The 14,522-nt window shown below is 40.8% G+C and overlaps 1 protein-coding gene across 3 annotated transcripts; it reads left to right on the top strand.

Annotated features, from left to right (window-relative positions):
- Window positions 1-200: 200 nt before the first annotated feature.
- slc7a8b (solute carrier family 7 member 8b) lies at window positions 201-13,167 on the top strand. 3 transcript variants are annotated; one of them, XM_034703711.1, is made up of 12 exons: window positions 201-337; window positions 1,748-1,973; window positions 3,621-3,825; window positions 5,330-5,481; window positions 7,636-7,761; window positions 8,558-8,711; window positions 9,980-10,103; window positions 10,357-10,460; window positions 10,883-10,979; window positions 11,082-11,231; window positions 11,325-11,502; window positions 12,639-13,167. In XM_034703711.1, the coding sequence occupies exons 2-12, from the start codon at window positions 1,817-1,819 to the stop codon at window positions 12,758-12,760; spliced, it is 1,569 nt and encodes a 522-aa protein (XP_034559602.1). In that variant the 5' UTR covers window positions 201-337; window positions 1,748-1,816; the 3' UTR covers window positions 12,761-13,167. The 3 variants fall into 3 exon arrangements, with proteins under 3 accessions (XP_034559602.1, XP_034559604.1, XP_034559605.1); XM_034703713.1 differs by having other exon boundaries at window positions 1,744-1,973; XM_034703714.1 differs by lacking the exon at window positions 201-337 and adding an exon at window positions 475-590.
- Window positions 13,168-14,522: the final 1,355 nt, after the last annotated feature.

Below are 14,522 nucleotides of genomic sequence, written 5' to 3'. Positions count from 1 at the left end.
CCGTGATATATATGTGAGCCAAGTATATATGTTTTGTTTGTTAAAAAAACTAATAAATATATTTCTGAAAAAAAAAAAAAATGTATTAGTTCAGGTTGTAAATTTTCTCAATGGGGGAAGAAACAACAGTGGGAGGGGCCTGAGACGTGTTGTCTCGTTAAGCTGCACTGATTGGCTGAAAATAACCAGCTTTTCAATTTCTCGAGGCTGTCAGCTGGGAGTCCTTTGTTACCCTGCTGCTCATTACGGCCAGCCGCTCGGAATAAACCGAACATGAAGTCTGTCACATAATACGGACTTTTCAGGCGTTTTGTGGGTCACTGCAGCTGCTGAGAAAGTGAGTCACAACTTTATTCTTTCCTGTTTAAAATACAAAAACATGAAGAGCACGCGCGGAGTGCTGATTGGTTAATTAGAAATTGCAGTAGCAGGTTATGTTGGTGGCACTGGAAGAAGGACTCGTGGTAGTCCCATCGAGAGCTGATAGATTAGTCAGTTTGAATTTAGATATCTCAACATGTACTGTCATTATCACAGTGTCGCTGATCAAACTACTGAAATCTCTATCTACAGTAGTCTTAGCCTCTAAGGTAAAGTTTCCGCCTGGGCCCATGTTTGTGATGCACTCTGAATTATTAATGCTGGGATGGGGTTTCTATCTTTATCTCCACTGTAATCAACTAAAGATGGAAACCAATGCCACCGGCATATTCTCATCTAATGGGCGAGAGGGAAATTACTCAGCAAATATATCCGACCTGCAGAGCTCCTAACCCCCCTGTTACCCTCAAACTTACAAACATCTTTTATCCTTTTAAACCTCCAGAAACTGATTGTTACCCAGGTTTATGTGTCAGGTACTTTATATTTTTGTTGACTACCTAAATAGCCCTTTAAATAAAATATATTTTAAGCATAAACATAATTTAAAGCATTTAGAAGGACTTGTAAAACAGAACATCATTTTATAGTTTTTATTAGTCATTGTTGGTTGACTGTTTTCTGGTGTGTTTTAAATTGAACCTTTAGCACTTTTATCATTTTATCATTTCTATTAATTTAACCATTTTTATTGTTAGATTAGTTTTAGGATACTTTTGTATGTTTTGCACATTAAGTATTTTGTTCTGTCTGACTTCTGTCTTCTAACTCTGTATTGACCTAACATCTTACTGGCTGCAAAACAAGTACAAGTAACCTAAATCTGAACCTGAAACTCCTGTGAGTTTGTCATGCTCTGTCAGCCTTGCCATGTTTATATGTTATCAAAACGTATATCATAGTACATCATTGAATGTCTTAAGAGACATGGTGGCTGGAAATATTATATCTCAATCTAAAGATTGGCGGTTTCATCCCAGCTCCTGCAGTCACATGCAGAAGTGTCCTTGGTTATAGTGACCTCAATATCATCCAAAACAACTAAAACAAATGTGTGTAAAATGTTGGTATTTCTTATGTTATATACAGCTAAAACAGCCTGGGGTCAAATTGACCCCAAGGAACACAGATGCGTACATTTGTTTTACAGGAAATTGGAACATATCAACATTTTAATTTGATGTTTTCCCAGTTGTCCCCATTAAATTAAGAAAAGTCATGAAATATGAAGCCAAAAAAATTATGTTAGTAATTAATTTAGAGACGTTAAACATTGAATGGGGTCCAATTGACCCCAAGGATAACAGGTGGGTTAAACTTTATCAAAGAGCCCCACCTTAAAACTTCATGTATGCTTTACTGGTAGGATAAGCAGGGCGGTGCTGCTCCAGGTATCCGGGCCTGAAAGAGGGGGGACACTGGACAGGTCTTCAGGATGACGCAAGGTCCGAGGAAGAGGAGCACCAGCAGCGGGGATGGAAGCCAATCTGAGCCCCCAGACCCCCAGTCTGGTGCGGTGAAAGATGCAGGAGGATCCGGAGTGGCTCTGAAGAAACAGATCGGCTTAGTCAGCGCCTGTGGCATTATCATCGGTGAGTGCTTTCATGAGGCATTTCCCATCATTCAGTCACATAGAGCTTTCTGTTTCTATCTCATGCAACATTTGAATTGACCATTTGACGCATCAGCAAGACATACGCCTACTGACACAGCTAAATGCTGCTTTCTAAATCACTTTGCCTTTTTACTACACAATGCTAACTTGTGAAGCAGGTTGTATTACTGAGATTTAGTATGATGCTGTTTAAACTGTACCAACAGTATCATCCCCGACAAATCGTGCTCTTATTGGAGGTCACTTGTAGTTTGCATGTGTCAGAACCCTGAAAAAATGACATCCAATTTTACATCCCATCAACCCAATCCTATAACTCTCTCTTGCTTACAATATGTTGCATATCCTTGTAAGCGGTCCAGCCTGCCTTGCTGAAACCCCCCAAACCCACCCATCCACCCCTCCCTCTACGTTGAGCTCACTTTGCATCCTCAGCACACCCTCAGCATCATACATGTGCATACACTCTCATCGTCACATTCATGTTTCCAGCGAACCTTGTGCTGTCTCTATCTTTTTCTCACATATGCAGAGAAAAATCAATAAAAGAATAAATCTCACTAATGGCTGGGTGTCCACCGTTATTGAGACAGCTTTTTCCATATCACAGCCTGGCGATGGTCAGAGCAGGATCACTGCACTACTCACTCACAAGTAGTCGCTGTACCCTCATAAAGGTCCTGATTTGATGTATGGATTATTATGGGTAATTTGATATAAAAACTAAAACATGAAGCACTTTTGTTTTTGTGCAGTATGTCATTAAAACTGGGTTAATCAGTAAATATACAAAAAAAGACATCTTAACATCTCTGTTCTGGGTCTTATTGAGACTGTTTGCAAGCAATATTTACATCACATCAAAATAACTCTTAGTTGCAAGCTTATCACCCTGTACAACCAGTAATTGATCACAGTTATGGTGTTTTTCATGCAAACTTCCTTCAGTAGCAAGTTAAATAAGCTCCCATGTCGTTCCCAGCCACTGACATCTTCACTGTGTATGTTTTCAACAGAGAAGCAAACCATATTTGCCCTGAAACTTTGATTTGCTGTTTCCCGCTGGTCCCGACAGGCATAGGAGTTGAACTCATTCTGCCAGCTCTTCGGGCATTGAAAGAGAAAGATCACACATCTTTTCTGCGAGGGGGAAAAAAATAAAGCAAAAGAAAGCTGCACAGAAAGATGTTTCAGCTGTCTCAGTTGGTAGAACTGTAAAAGCTTTGCACTGCTTTCAAACACTTTGTAGATATCAAAGTGAAAACACAGCTCAGTTGTGGGTCTAAGGTTAATTTTTCTTTTCCTTGAAGTAGTCTAAAAAGATTTCAAACAAGCAGTTTTCCCACGTGTGTTGACCGCACACAGCCTGAGGTTAATTTTATGATGGAGAACTGTAAAACATGAGCACTACAGGAGACAGGGCAGCTTGTCTGTATCCTTCTCTGCAATCATTAGTATAGCTTTGAGCTTATTTTCATGCTGTTTTTGTCCCACTGTGAAATAGCAAGACATCCTCATTTACATGATTTTGTGTGTTTTTAAAGGAATACACTGATGTGCTGAGCGTCTAACATTCTTTAACATGTGTCCTTATCTGTCCTCTGTTCTTTGTTGAAATGCTCAGGCAACATCATTGGATCGGGTATTTTTGTGAGTCCTAAGGGGGTCCTGGAGAACGCCAGCTCAGTGGGCGTGGCCATCATTGTGTGGGTTTCCACAGGAGCTATCACAGCCATCGGTGCTCTCTGCTATGCAGAGTTGGGCGTCACCATCCCAAAGTCTGGAGGAGACTACTCGTATGTGAAGGACATCTTTGGAGGACTCGCTGGGTGAGGGAAAAAGATGTTCATTTATCAGGCTGAGATTAAAGACAACCTCAGCCACATTCATTGGGATGTTCAAACACAGATAGATAGTCTAATAAGAAACCAATACACTTGTCAGTATGAGTGCTTTACAGATAAAGTAGGACAGTTTTTCCCACTGGTGGAGGAGAGCTGGCAGTGCCTACATGTACCTGGATTCATTGTGAGCAAAAAGCCATAGCCCTAGCATTGCTGTGCTATATTTTTTCAGCAAAGTACTGTGGCTTTAAAAAACACATCTGCCTTTCAAACTCAGCCACCACTCTTGTTATTGTATCCTTGTGTGTAGCAGGGATGAAAGTATTGTTTCTTCTTTGTGAATTTCTTTGTGCAAAGAGCAGAAAAACTAAATATCAACAAGCAAAGATGACATGATTATCAAAAACACATTGTACAAGCATCATGTGATAGTGTGTGAAGGATTTTGAGTGACTTGTTTGAGAAAGCACTAAATTCAGAGTGACGGCACAAAGCATGTGATGCCTCCCTTAGTTTGAATCCTAAGAATTTCTTACTTTACCCTCAGAGTGCACAGGTCTGTCCTCACGGTCCGCATAGCTCTGTCTAAAATAAACTTTGCTTCTCTCATGAAGAGAGTTGTTGTATTGTCTTTGCAAAACATCCATAACTTTCAAATCTTGCAAAATCCTTTGCACTCCTCGTTTTGGAATACAGTTATTACTTTAGTAGCTCTTGTTTGCAGAACAGGTAAAGGTGTAGGCTTTAAAACAATCTGCGGCTGCCTGTAGTTCTTCTGGTGGTAGGCAAAAACAACAAATCTTGCATCTGCACTCATAAGATACATGACTTCTACAAAAACTGTAAGGGTTATAGTCTATATACAAATGGAGATGATGTAGAAAAAGGCCTGATTTAAGTCCCTTTGTCTGCGTGAGAATTTAAAAGATGCTCAGATGGCAAATACAGTCTGGACCGTTGTTGTCTTGGTATGCAATTTGTCCAAAAACAAAAACCTCAGAGTCGAATCCTTTTAGAAAGACACTAAAAATCACATAATTATGTACACAATGGGGCTTAAACAAATGACATGGGTTTCTGTATGAAAAAGCTTTGTTCCAGTCCATTGTTCATGCAGTATTGTGTCAAATGATGCATAAAAGCACTCTACAAAATAATTCACAATGTGGTTGTTTCAAGCCATTTGTAAGTAATGAGAATATTCAGTAACCGTCCCCCCCAGCTCTATGCTCACCGTGTAATTAAAGCCTCTCTTAATGTACTCCTGTATTCTCAGCATCCCACGATATCGCTGACCCACTTCCAGTCATTTCATTTGTCTTTTAAAACAATGCTTCACTGCATTCCTATAATGCACTTAGCTAATATGCGTATTAGCCTTTGTGTTTCTATTACATTTAACTGTAATGAGGGCGAGTATTCTCAGACTCCAGTGTGTGACAGGTCTTTTGGCACAGCTCATTAACCTCATGTCTCTGTTGTCCCTTAGTTTTCTGCGGCTGTGGATAGCCGTGTTGGTTATCTACCCGACTAACCAGGCTGTGATCGCGCTCACCTTCGCCAACTACATCCTGCAACCCCTCTTCCCCTCCTGCCTGCCCCCAGAGACCGGCCTCCGCCTGCTGGCTGCCGTCTGCCTGCGTGAGTCACTCGATAAAACTGATGATTACATGGCTTTCTAAGAAGGATTGTGCTTTTACAGATATAGATCATGAAGCAGAACAGTTGAGCCCTCCTTTGAAGTACTATTTCAGGCATGGGGAATTCAAGACTTATACTTGAGTCAACCTTTTTATTGTCTTTTTATTCCTTGTGAGAGAGACTCTCCACTCTGTCAGTGAACAGCTTGTAGGTGGCAGGTTTAAAAGCTTGTGAGGCCGTGTACTGTAAATTGAGTATTGCACAAAATGTTCAACAGCAGTCAAAAACAGATTCACAGTGTCTTCACTGAAGTAAAGGAGCTTTTATATGTTAACCAGCAAACAAATGCACCCGCACATATCCTGCTTTACCTGACAAATCCATCCATAAACTTCAACTTGTTCAAAACTCGGCTGCCCGCATCATCACCAGAACCCCCTCCACCAGCCACATCACACCTGTCCTGCAGCAACTCCACTGGCTTCCCATTAATAAATACAGCATCATTTTCAAGATTCTGTTCCTCGCCTATAAGGCTATCTACAACTTAGCTCCTCAGGACGTCATTGACCTCCTCCATACAAAAATACCCACCAGTAGTCTCAGGTCCTCCTCTTCCATCAAACTCACCCTCCCACCTGCTTGCTTGACCACCATGGGGTCCAGAGCCTTCAGCCGCTTGGCCTCTGGAACTCTCTCCCCCTGGACGTACAAAATTCCACCTCTCCCACCACCTTCAAATCCCGCCTCAAAACTCACCTTTTCCGCCAAGCATACGCACTCTAATCTGTCTCTTTGGGACTGTAATGACTTCCCCTCCCCCTTTTATTTTTCTAGTATTCTATCTTTATTCTAATAAATGTATTTATTTACTGTTATGTTGCTTTTATTATTGCTATGTTGTAAGGTGACCTTGGGAGTCCAGAAAGGCGCCTATAAATAAAATGAATTATTATCATTATTATATCATACAATACACTGATAATTTGAGATGTCACATTTTCACCTGAGGAAATTTATTTTTAAGGGAAACTGGAAACATTTTTTAAGACAACTCCTTTTGCAAATTCCTGCTGTGAAATATATTTTATAATCAAGATGAGGATTTATCTATAAGATCGCACTTGGGACAAGCAACATGAATGAGTTCCGAACAAATTTCTAGAATACACACCCTTCATCCATTACATTATGACCACATGCCTTCAATTTTGTCAGTGTGCAGCTTTGCAGCCTCACACACAACAAACTGTGATGCACCGAGTGTTCTGGCACCTTTCTGTCAGAACCAGCATCTACTTTTTTTTAGCAGTGTGAGCTCCAGTAGCTCTTCTTTTGGAATCAGAGAACACCAGCCAGCCTCCACTCCCCCACATGCATCATTGTGCTTTGGCTGTCATGACCCTGTTGCTGGTTTTGGTCTACTTTTGGTAGGTACTGGCCATTGCAGACTGGGAACACTGCACAAGAGCAAATCCTCACACTTGCCTATTCCTCCTGCTGCCTAGTTTACATCAACTTCAAGGACTACCTGTTCACTTGCCTGTTATTCACCTCAGCTGTCAATCTGGAGTTAGAAATGATTAGCATCCTATATGTACTGGAGGCTGCAAGATATTATTTGCAGAACTAATAATATCCTGCAGTTGGAATTTCTGAGGTTGTCAGGTTTATGTTTTTTCAGTTCAACGTTGGCCACCGTAGGGCAAGCTTTTCTTTTTTTGTCGGTGCAGTGTGACATTTCTAAGCTCCCTTTTGCACTGAGGATGAGTAATTGTGAAATGCTTTAAAATCCTGTGCCAATAAGCTCTTTTATTGGATTAGACACATGTATTAAATTATGCTGCGAAAACGGCGCAAGGCAAAATGAATATTTAACAAGGAGAGAAATTAATTCCCATGTGACAGGTGGGATGCAACGAAGAGCTCAGTCTCATATTCATTTTCAACTGATATACAAAATTGAGATTCAGTGTTGAAAGATGTGTTTGTTTGAGTTTGATGTGCTGCTTTTACCAATGCTTAAGTTGCATGTTGTCTGTTTTCCACATCCTGCACTGCATTATTTCTACAAATATCAAAAGTGGGTCCAAGTATTCTATAAACATACTATATATAGTGTTTAAGCTGTTTCTCTGCGTGTCTGTCTTTCAGTGTTGCTGACATGGGTGAACTGCCACAGTGTGCGATGGGCCACGTGTGTCCAAGATGTCTTCACAGCGGGAAAGCTTTTGGCCCTGGCCCTCATCATAATCATGGGTTTAGTCCAAATCTGCAAAGGTGATGTTTTCCCCCTCCTTCTTCTCTTAATAATCACGTCATGGAGCCCACATTTTTCCTGAATGATGATTTTAAAATAGCACTGAGATAGAGGAAAGCTGTTCTTAAAGTAGCAGCACTTTGTTTACCACCGTGATAAACTGAGGTCATCTTTTGCATCACGCAGGATTTGTGATCTCAATATGAGAGAGGGATTACAGCCCCATAGCTGTGTATTGCACTGATAATCTCCCTACACACACCCACAGACACACACACATGCACATCTCAGAGAGCAGACATATTCATATGACTCTGCCCTTCATGTCTTATTTTATGTCACTGAGGCCTCTGATTTTGTGAGTTAATGTCTGTGGTGTCTTCCTGACCTTGATGTAATCTGGTGTTAATGAGGAACTTTACAGGGCTGAATTCTGACTACACTGAGAATGCACGTTTGCATTTAGTTGACATAAATAAAATTTGGTGTCAGATGATCAAAACCTTTATGAAACATTGTTTCCTACAGTTATTTTTAAACACCATATCTCCATAAAAAGAAGTCCTTCATGATAAAGCAGAAGTCTTTGTTGAATAAATTTAAAGTGAACACATATTTCACCTCTGCCTGCATATAGTCTCTTAAAGTGGTAAACTGCAACATGAAGTAATCATAACAGACTGCTTTAAAGAAAGAAAGAAAGACTTGTATGTTGCGTCTGGTGCCCTCTGCTGCTCCGTTTGAGAAAGTGAAAAGCAATCCACATCAAGTCACACTTCAGTTCTGTTTAATGGGAAACTGCTTTATGGTTCACAGGCCATTACTACTGGTTGGAGCCGGTCCACGCCTTTGAGACCTTCAGAGACTACGATGTGGGTCTGATCGCTCTCTCCTTTCTACAAGGCTCCTTTGCTTATGGAGGCTGGAACTTCCTTAACTACGTCACAGAGGAGCTTGTTGATCCATACAGGTAAGACACGCACATGTACACGAGTGAATCAGAGACACACATTTTTCATTTATTTGTGTATTGAGTTGGGACAATGCACATTAATCAACATTAATGCATTGAGCATCAATGTAAATGCACCAGCTAAATTTCATCAGTAGTCCCAAGGCAGGTACCTACACAACACAGACACAGTAAGACTTTAAAACCACACAGCTACAAATCATACGATAGACAATTACAAAACAAAACACATGCAGACAATATCAAGACTAACAAAACACAGGCACAAATATGACAGAACGCATTGATGGATAAGAAAAGGATTGTGCAAGTAAGATTAGAAACCTGAAGTTTGGCTTATTAACCCATCTCAAGCATTAAACAACTTCTTCAAAGGTTATCAATGAAGACATAAAAATAGAGGATATGAAACCTTTAAGCATGTCTGATGTTTTATGTGGAGTCCTGAATTTGTCTGAAGAATGTGAGTGTTGTTGGTACCAAAATACATTAGACACATGCATACACTTTTGCCATCATTGTGTGATATACAGTCAGTGGCAAACACTGGCTACCTGTTATTTTTAGGATTAATTTTATTGTTTGTTTTTAAATCTTTAAATGGAGTAGCACCACAATACATCACCCACCCACTGTAAGGCTACACCCCCTCATGGTCTTTGAGGTCTGCTGATCAGCTGCCTCATGTGGTCCCTGAGACACAGCTGAAAACTAGGGGTGATGGTGCTTTCTCAGCAGTGGCTCCTAAACAGTGGAACAAGCTCCCCCCTCATAATAATTAATTTTATTTATAGGTGCCTTTCTGGACACCCATGGCCACCTTACAACATAGCAATAATAAAAGCAACACAACAGTAAATAAATACATACATTAGAATAAAGAATACAATACTAGATGAATGAAAGGGGGAGGGGAAGTCTTTCCAGTCCCCAAGAGACGGATTAGAGTGCCTATGCTTGGTGGAAAAGGTGAGTTTTTAGGTGGGATTTGAAGGTGGTGGGAGAGGTGGAATTTTGTACGTCCAGGGGGAGAGAGAGTTCTATATTAGATTGTCCCCAAACTTACCAACTTTTAAATCCCATCTTAAAACTTAACTCCTTGGCTTTTAACCCAGCATGAGAGTCGTGTGGTCTCTCTCAAAATGAAAACCACTCTTCCAGTCATTAATATTCACAGATAGTTTGAATATCTATCCAATGTCTCACATATTGAATCAAAGGTTTGTAATGTCATTTGTCTGCAATTGTTCCTCTCATCCTCACAGAAATCTACCACGTGCGATCTTCATCTCGATCCCTGTGGTCACTTTTGTTTATGTGTTTGCCAACGTGGCCTACGTCACCGCCATGAGCCCACAGGAGCTGCTGGCCTCAAATGCTGTGGCAGTGGTGAGAAAACAAACCCTCATTACACAAATCTGAAAGCGTTCCTGAGTAGTACTGCTTTTAGAATATGCAAGTTGTTAAAAACTTACAAGACTCTGCAATCACATTCAGACAAGCTTTGTTACAGCAGCCGTAAATTGCATGCTTAGTATGTCGCCCTTTTACTCCTGTCCATAAACGCCCTGATTAGTTGCTGATATTTGAATATTTGTTGTCTCCTCCTCTTGTCTCTCTTTACTCCTGATATTTCTCCCAGACATTCGGAGAGAAATTGCTAGGAGTAATGTCATGGATCATGCCCATCTCTGTGGCGCTCTCCACGTTTGGGGGGGTCAATGGCTCCCTCTTCACGTCATCGCGGTCAGTTTGTCTCTCATGTCTCCACCCCCTCTGTCCTCCCTTTTCTCCTCTGTCCAGTTTCTGTGTCTGCTCTGCTTGTTTTTACAGACGCACCTTAAATGTACATGAAGGAGTTGAATAAGCAGGGTGAAAATGATAAGCTCACAGGAGTAAAATACATAGCAGAGAATTCTTCTTTTTAGTAGAGCTGTATTTGACTCTACTTACATCAACTGAAGACTATCACATCTTGAAGCTCTGCACTCCTGTTTGTTCCATTTTTTCATCCTGCATTTCTCTACCCTCAGATTTTAACTGTACTGTTGCTTCCACAATCACCGACCTGTGTGTTTCCTGACCTTGTCTTCTGGCTGAGGAGTGCACACGGTGAACAGGCACCAGCTGGCTCTGTTCCCATAACTTATGCTGCCTCTGTCTCTTAGGCTGTTTTTTGCCGGAGCGAGGGAAGGCCATCTCCCACGTCTGCTTGCCATGATTCACGTCCAGCGCTGCACACCGATACCAGCCTTACTGTTTACTGTGAGTCCAAACAGAAACACAGCATCTGAATTTTGTCCCTTTTTTTGTGGCTTTTGTCCTCACCCGCAGCTGAAATGAAAACTTCCCCCTCTCGTTATTCAGTTGATCTCCACTCTGCTGATGTTGTGCACCAGTGACATTTACACCCTCATAAACTATGTGGGTTTCATCAACTACCTCTTCTATGGCGTCACTGTCGCCGGTCAGATTGTGCTGCGTATCAAAGAGCCAAACCTGTATAGACCCATCAAGGTAAAAAAAACAACACTGAGCACCTCTCAAATGACTTTTAAGACCCAACATTACATCATACATTACATCACTATCTGTCCCCTCATTCTCCAGGTGAGCCTGGTGTGGCCGGTGATCTACCTGCTGTTCTGGGCCTTCCTGCTGGTCTTCTCTCTCTACTCCGAGCCAGTCGTCTGCGGTCTCGGTCTGGCCATCATGATGACGGGTGTCCCTGTGTATTTCCTGGGGGTCTACTGGGAAAACAAGCCAAAGTGTTTTGATATCACCATGGGTAAGGCAGCAAATGTATTTTAAATAAAGGCAAAGGAAAGGTTCAGTTTTTACTGAGCTTTAACAGTCAGAAAAGGAGCTGTTTAACTTGTGATTTAAGATTTCTGATTATAATAAAAGCACTTAGTCTTTTTGCCCCAAAAAGAAGAGGGTGTAATCATATGTTTAGCATTTAAACCTACAGGATTCATGATTGTGAAAGGACTTCCTGAAAATACAGCATTTCTCACAGATTTATGGGCTTTTCTTTTAGAAGTTAGGAAGTGTTTTATATGGAATTTAATACATTTCACAGCACCTAAAAACTGAGTTCCCCCCGCCAAAAAAAGAAGAGAAAAGAAAAAGCGGAATGAGCGCTGTGCAATGTGGGAAACATCTGATGCTTACTGGGAAATTTTCCTGAATCACTACACATCCGGGGAATTTTGGCATACTGCAGATTTTGTTCTTGTTCACATAGTACATACTGAATTTTGGACAAATCAGTACGTACTGCTAGTATAGTAGGCTGTTTTCCAAACAGGCAGCGTAATAGCTTAGGGCCACTGTGACTATGTGTGAAAGTCTCTTTGGACCACTACTTTAGTCAAAATCAGGTTCATTTCCTAAACATGATTAATTGTCATCAGTGCCTAAACCTAATTGAACTGACTTTCACACACTGATACAAACCATGTTAACATTTCAGGAGTGTTCAGATGTACTGACTTTACAGAGCAAATGTATTATGTTGAATGACAAGCTATCAGCTATATTGTCACTTTAGCAGTCATTCATGCAGTGAAGTTACAGCGAGAGTGTTTATCTTTGAGAATCAAGGTTGGACATGAAGTGGGCATGAAATCTCCAGTAGCTTTAATGTTGAGACAAAAGGCAAGGAGGAAGTTAATGAACAACATTTTAGGTTACAGTGTTGCCAGCTTACACAAAAATGGGACCAAAAAGGAAACCAACCACAACATTCATATCTCATACAATGCAGTGTGAAAAGTGCAGATTTTTAGACAGGTCCCTGTTTGATACAGAAAAATGACTTTATTAACTGGATAAAAGCCATGATGAGTCCTTTAGAAATGAAGGTTTTTCATGTATTTACTTTTGCTCTAACAAGATTATTCCATCCCCAACTGTTCCCAGGGAAACTGACACATCTGTGCCAAAAGCTCTGCGCGGTGGTCTACCCCGTCATGGAGGAGAATTCGGAGCTCGCTGCACCTCCAAAGACAGACGGAGCTGGTGAAGATGGAACAGCTGATTGAGCACGTGCATAAAGACAATTCAGTGTTATTGGGGAGAAAATGACAGTGGAGGATAACTCCCAGGAACACTGGCATACATACTCTCCTGTTGGTCTACAGCACTGGACTTATGTTGCTCTACTTTTGATTAGCCTTAATCCTGACTGCCTATTTTACAGTGTTTGATGGGAACAGGTGCTAAAAATGAAATGTCACTACATACTGAATTTAAGGGCCACATTCTTGATTGTTTCCACATTACAGTTGAAACCTTTTTCCACGTGTTGTTCTTTCACTCTTTGTTGTGTGCGAGTCTTTGAGGCGGTGGGGAAATAATTTTAATATGCAAGTTGTATGAATTGTTCAAGCTGTATGTGTTTATAATATTACCTCATTATATCAACACTAAAATGAATTTTCCCAGATGCTTTCATGGTTACATCCTCCCTGTGTCTATACATGTATCAATAATTGATTCACAGAGTGCAGCCTGGTAGAGGAAACATTTCTGACCAATGAGGGTTAAGTATTCTGATTATTCCACATTTAGTCCTGAAAGATATTTTTCACTGAAAATATATTTTTTGGAACGTAAAGCCCGATCAGCTTTTCCATGTAATTCTAAAAGTCTACAAGTTACAGTGAAAAGCCAGCCGCTGTTCCTAGAAGTGAACTGGAATTCATGATAGAAAATGAAAAGCCTCCTAAACATCCTCATGATACATTTGTTATTTTTTTACTTTTATTTAAAATAGTATCATCTTGCAGCTCACTTGCTTATATTTATGTCACGTGGGATGTAGGCTCTGACGTTATTCTCAGCTTTTCATGTCACTCCTTTGTGTTGTACAATACTGTTCAGGAAATAATACAGCAGTGGTAAGAGTATTGTACTGCCTGCTGCACCTCATCAATGTTTTATCCACCTGCTGGAACACCTGACGTAGAAGAGGCGGAGTCCACGCACACTGAGCGATAGCATTACGGAAGTCTGCTATGACAAGCCAGGTGGATCAAATTGAAAAATTTACCAAAGTTACACAGGAAATATGAGAATACATTTTCAGAAGAAAAGCCCGATTACACTCTTAAATAAAATAAAATGGTATAAAGAGGAAACTGGATGGATTTTAAAAGCTCATAACTTTAGAGTAGTACAGCCTAGGTGACATGTTAAATTGCTTTCTTGTAAAACTCAAACGACTTGTATAATTACTGAAAGACATAGGGAGAAAAAAAAAAGGAAAGAAGATTATTTAAAGCTGTTGTTGGTAGGTATGGTGTAAAAAACTTTTTTTCCTGCTTGGTTTGGAGAAAAGGTCATAATACCAATCGGTACTCATCTATAAGTGAAGTAATTTGGGATTATGGCGAGATCTGTGTTTTCCAATGCCTTAGTATCAAGCAATGTTATTATTCCCCTTGTTCCCGTTATCACGGACCAATCAGAGCTACTCCCCAACCATCTGTCCTGATTGTTTGAGTGGCAGCCCCACTAGGTCGCCCTGATTAGCTAGGAAGCCACTACTTTCTCATAGAACCACAGAACCATGTATAAAATGTGGGCGTAGTATCCATGACTTCACCCATCTGTTTCTGAAGCTCTGTTTTGAGGCCAATCGTCAGCAGCAGCCATATTGCTGCTGTCAAGCGATTGTGACGTAAAGAGGCGGGCTTTGAGCCTACTAGTCCACAGCTACAGTGTTCCCGCCTGTCAATCAAGTCAGCTGTGCCTCTCATTGGAAGACTCGTAATCTAAATATCTTCGAAATTGTCGCGTTAG

This window comes from Notolabrus celidotus, chromosome 15 (assembly GCF_009762535.1).
Source record: "Notolabrus celidotus isolate fNotCel1 chromosome 15, fNotCel1.pri, whole genome shotgun sequence".
In the NCBI taxonomy this organism is placed as follows: domain Eukaryota; kingdom Metazoa; phylum Chordata; class Actinopteri; order Labriformes; family Labridae; genus Notolabrus; species Notolabrus celidotus.
This window is presented reverse-complemented; position numbering and strand designations above follow the sequence as displayed.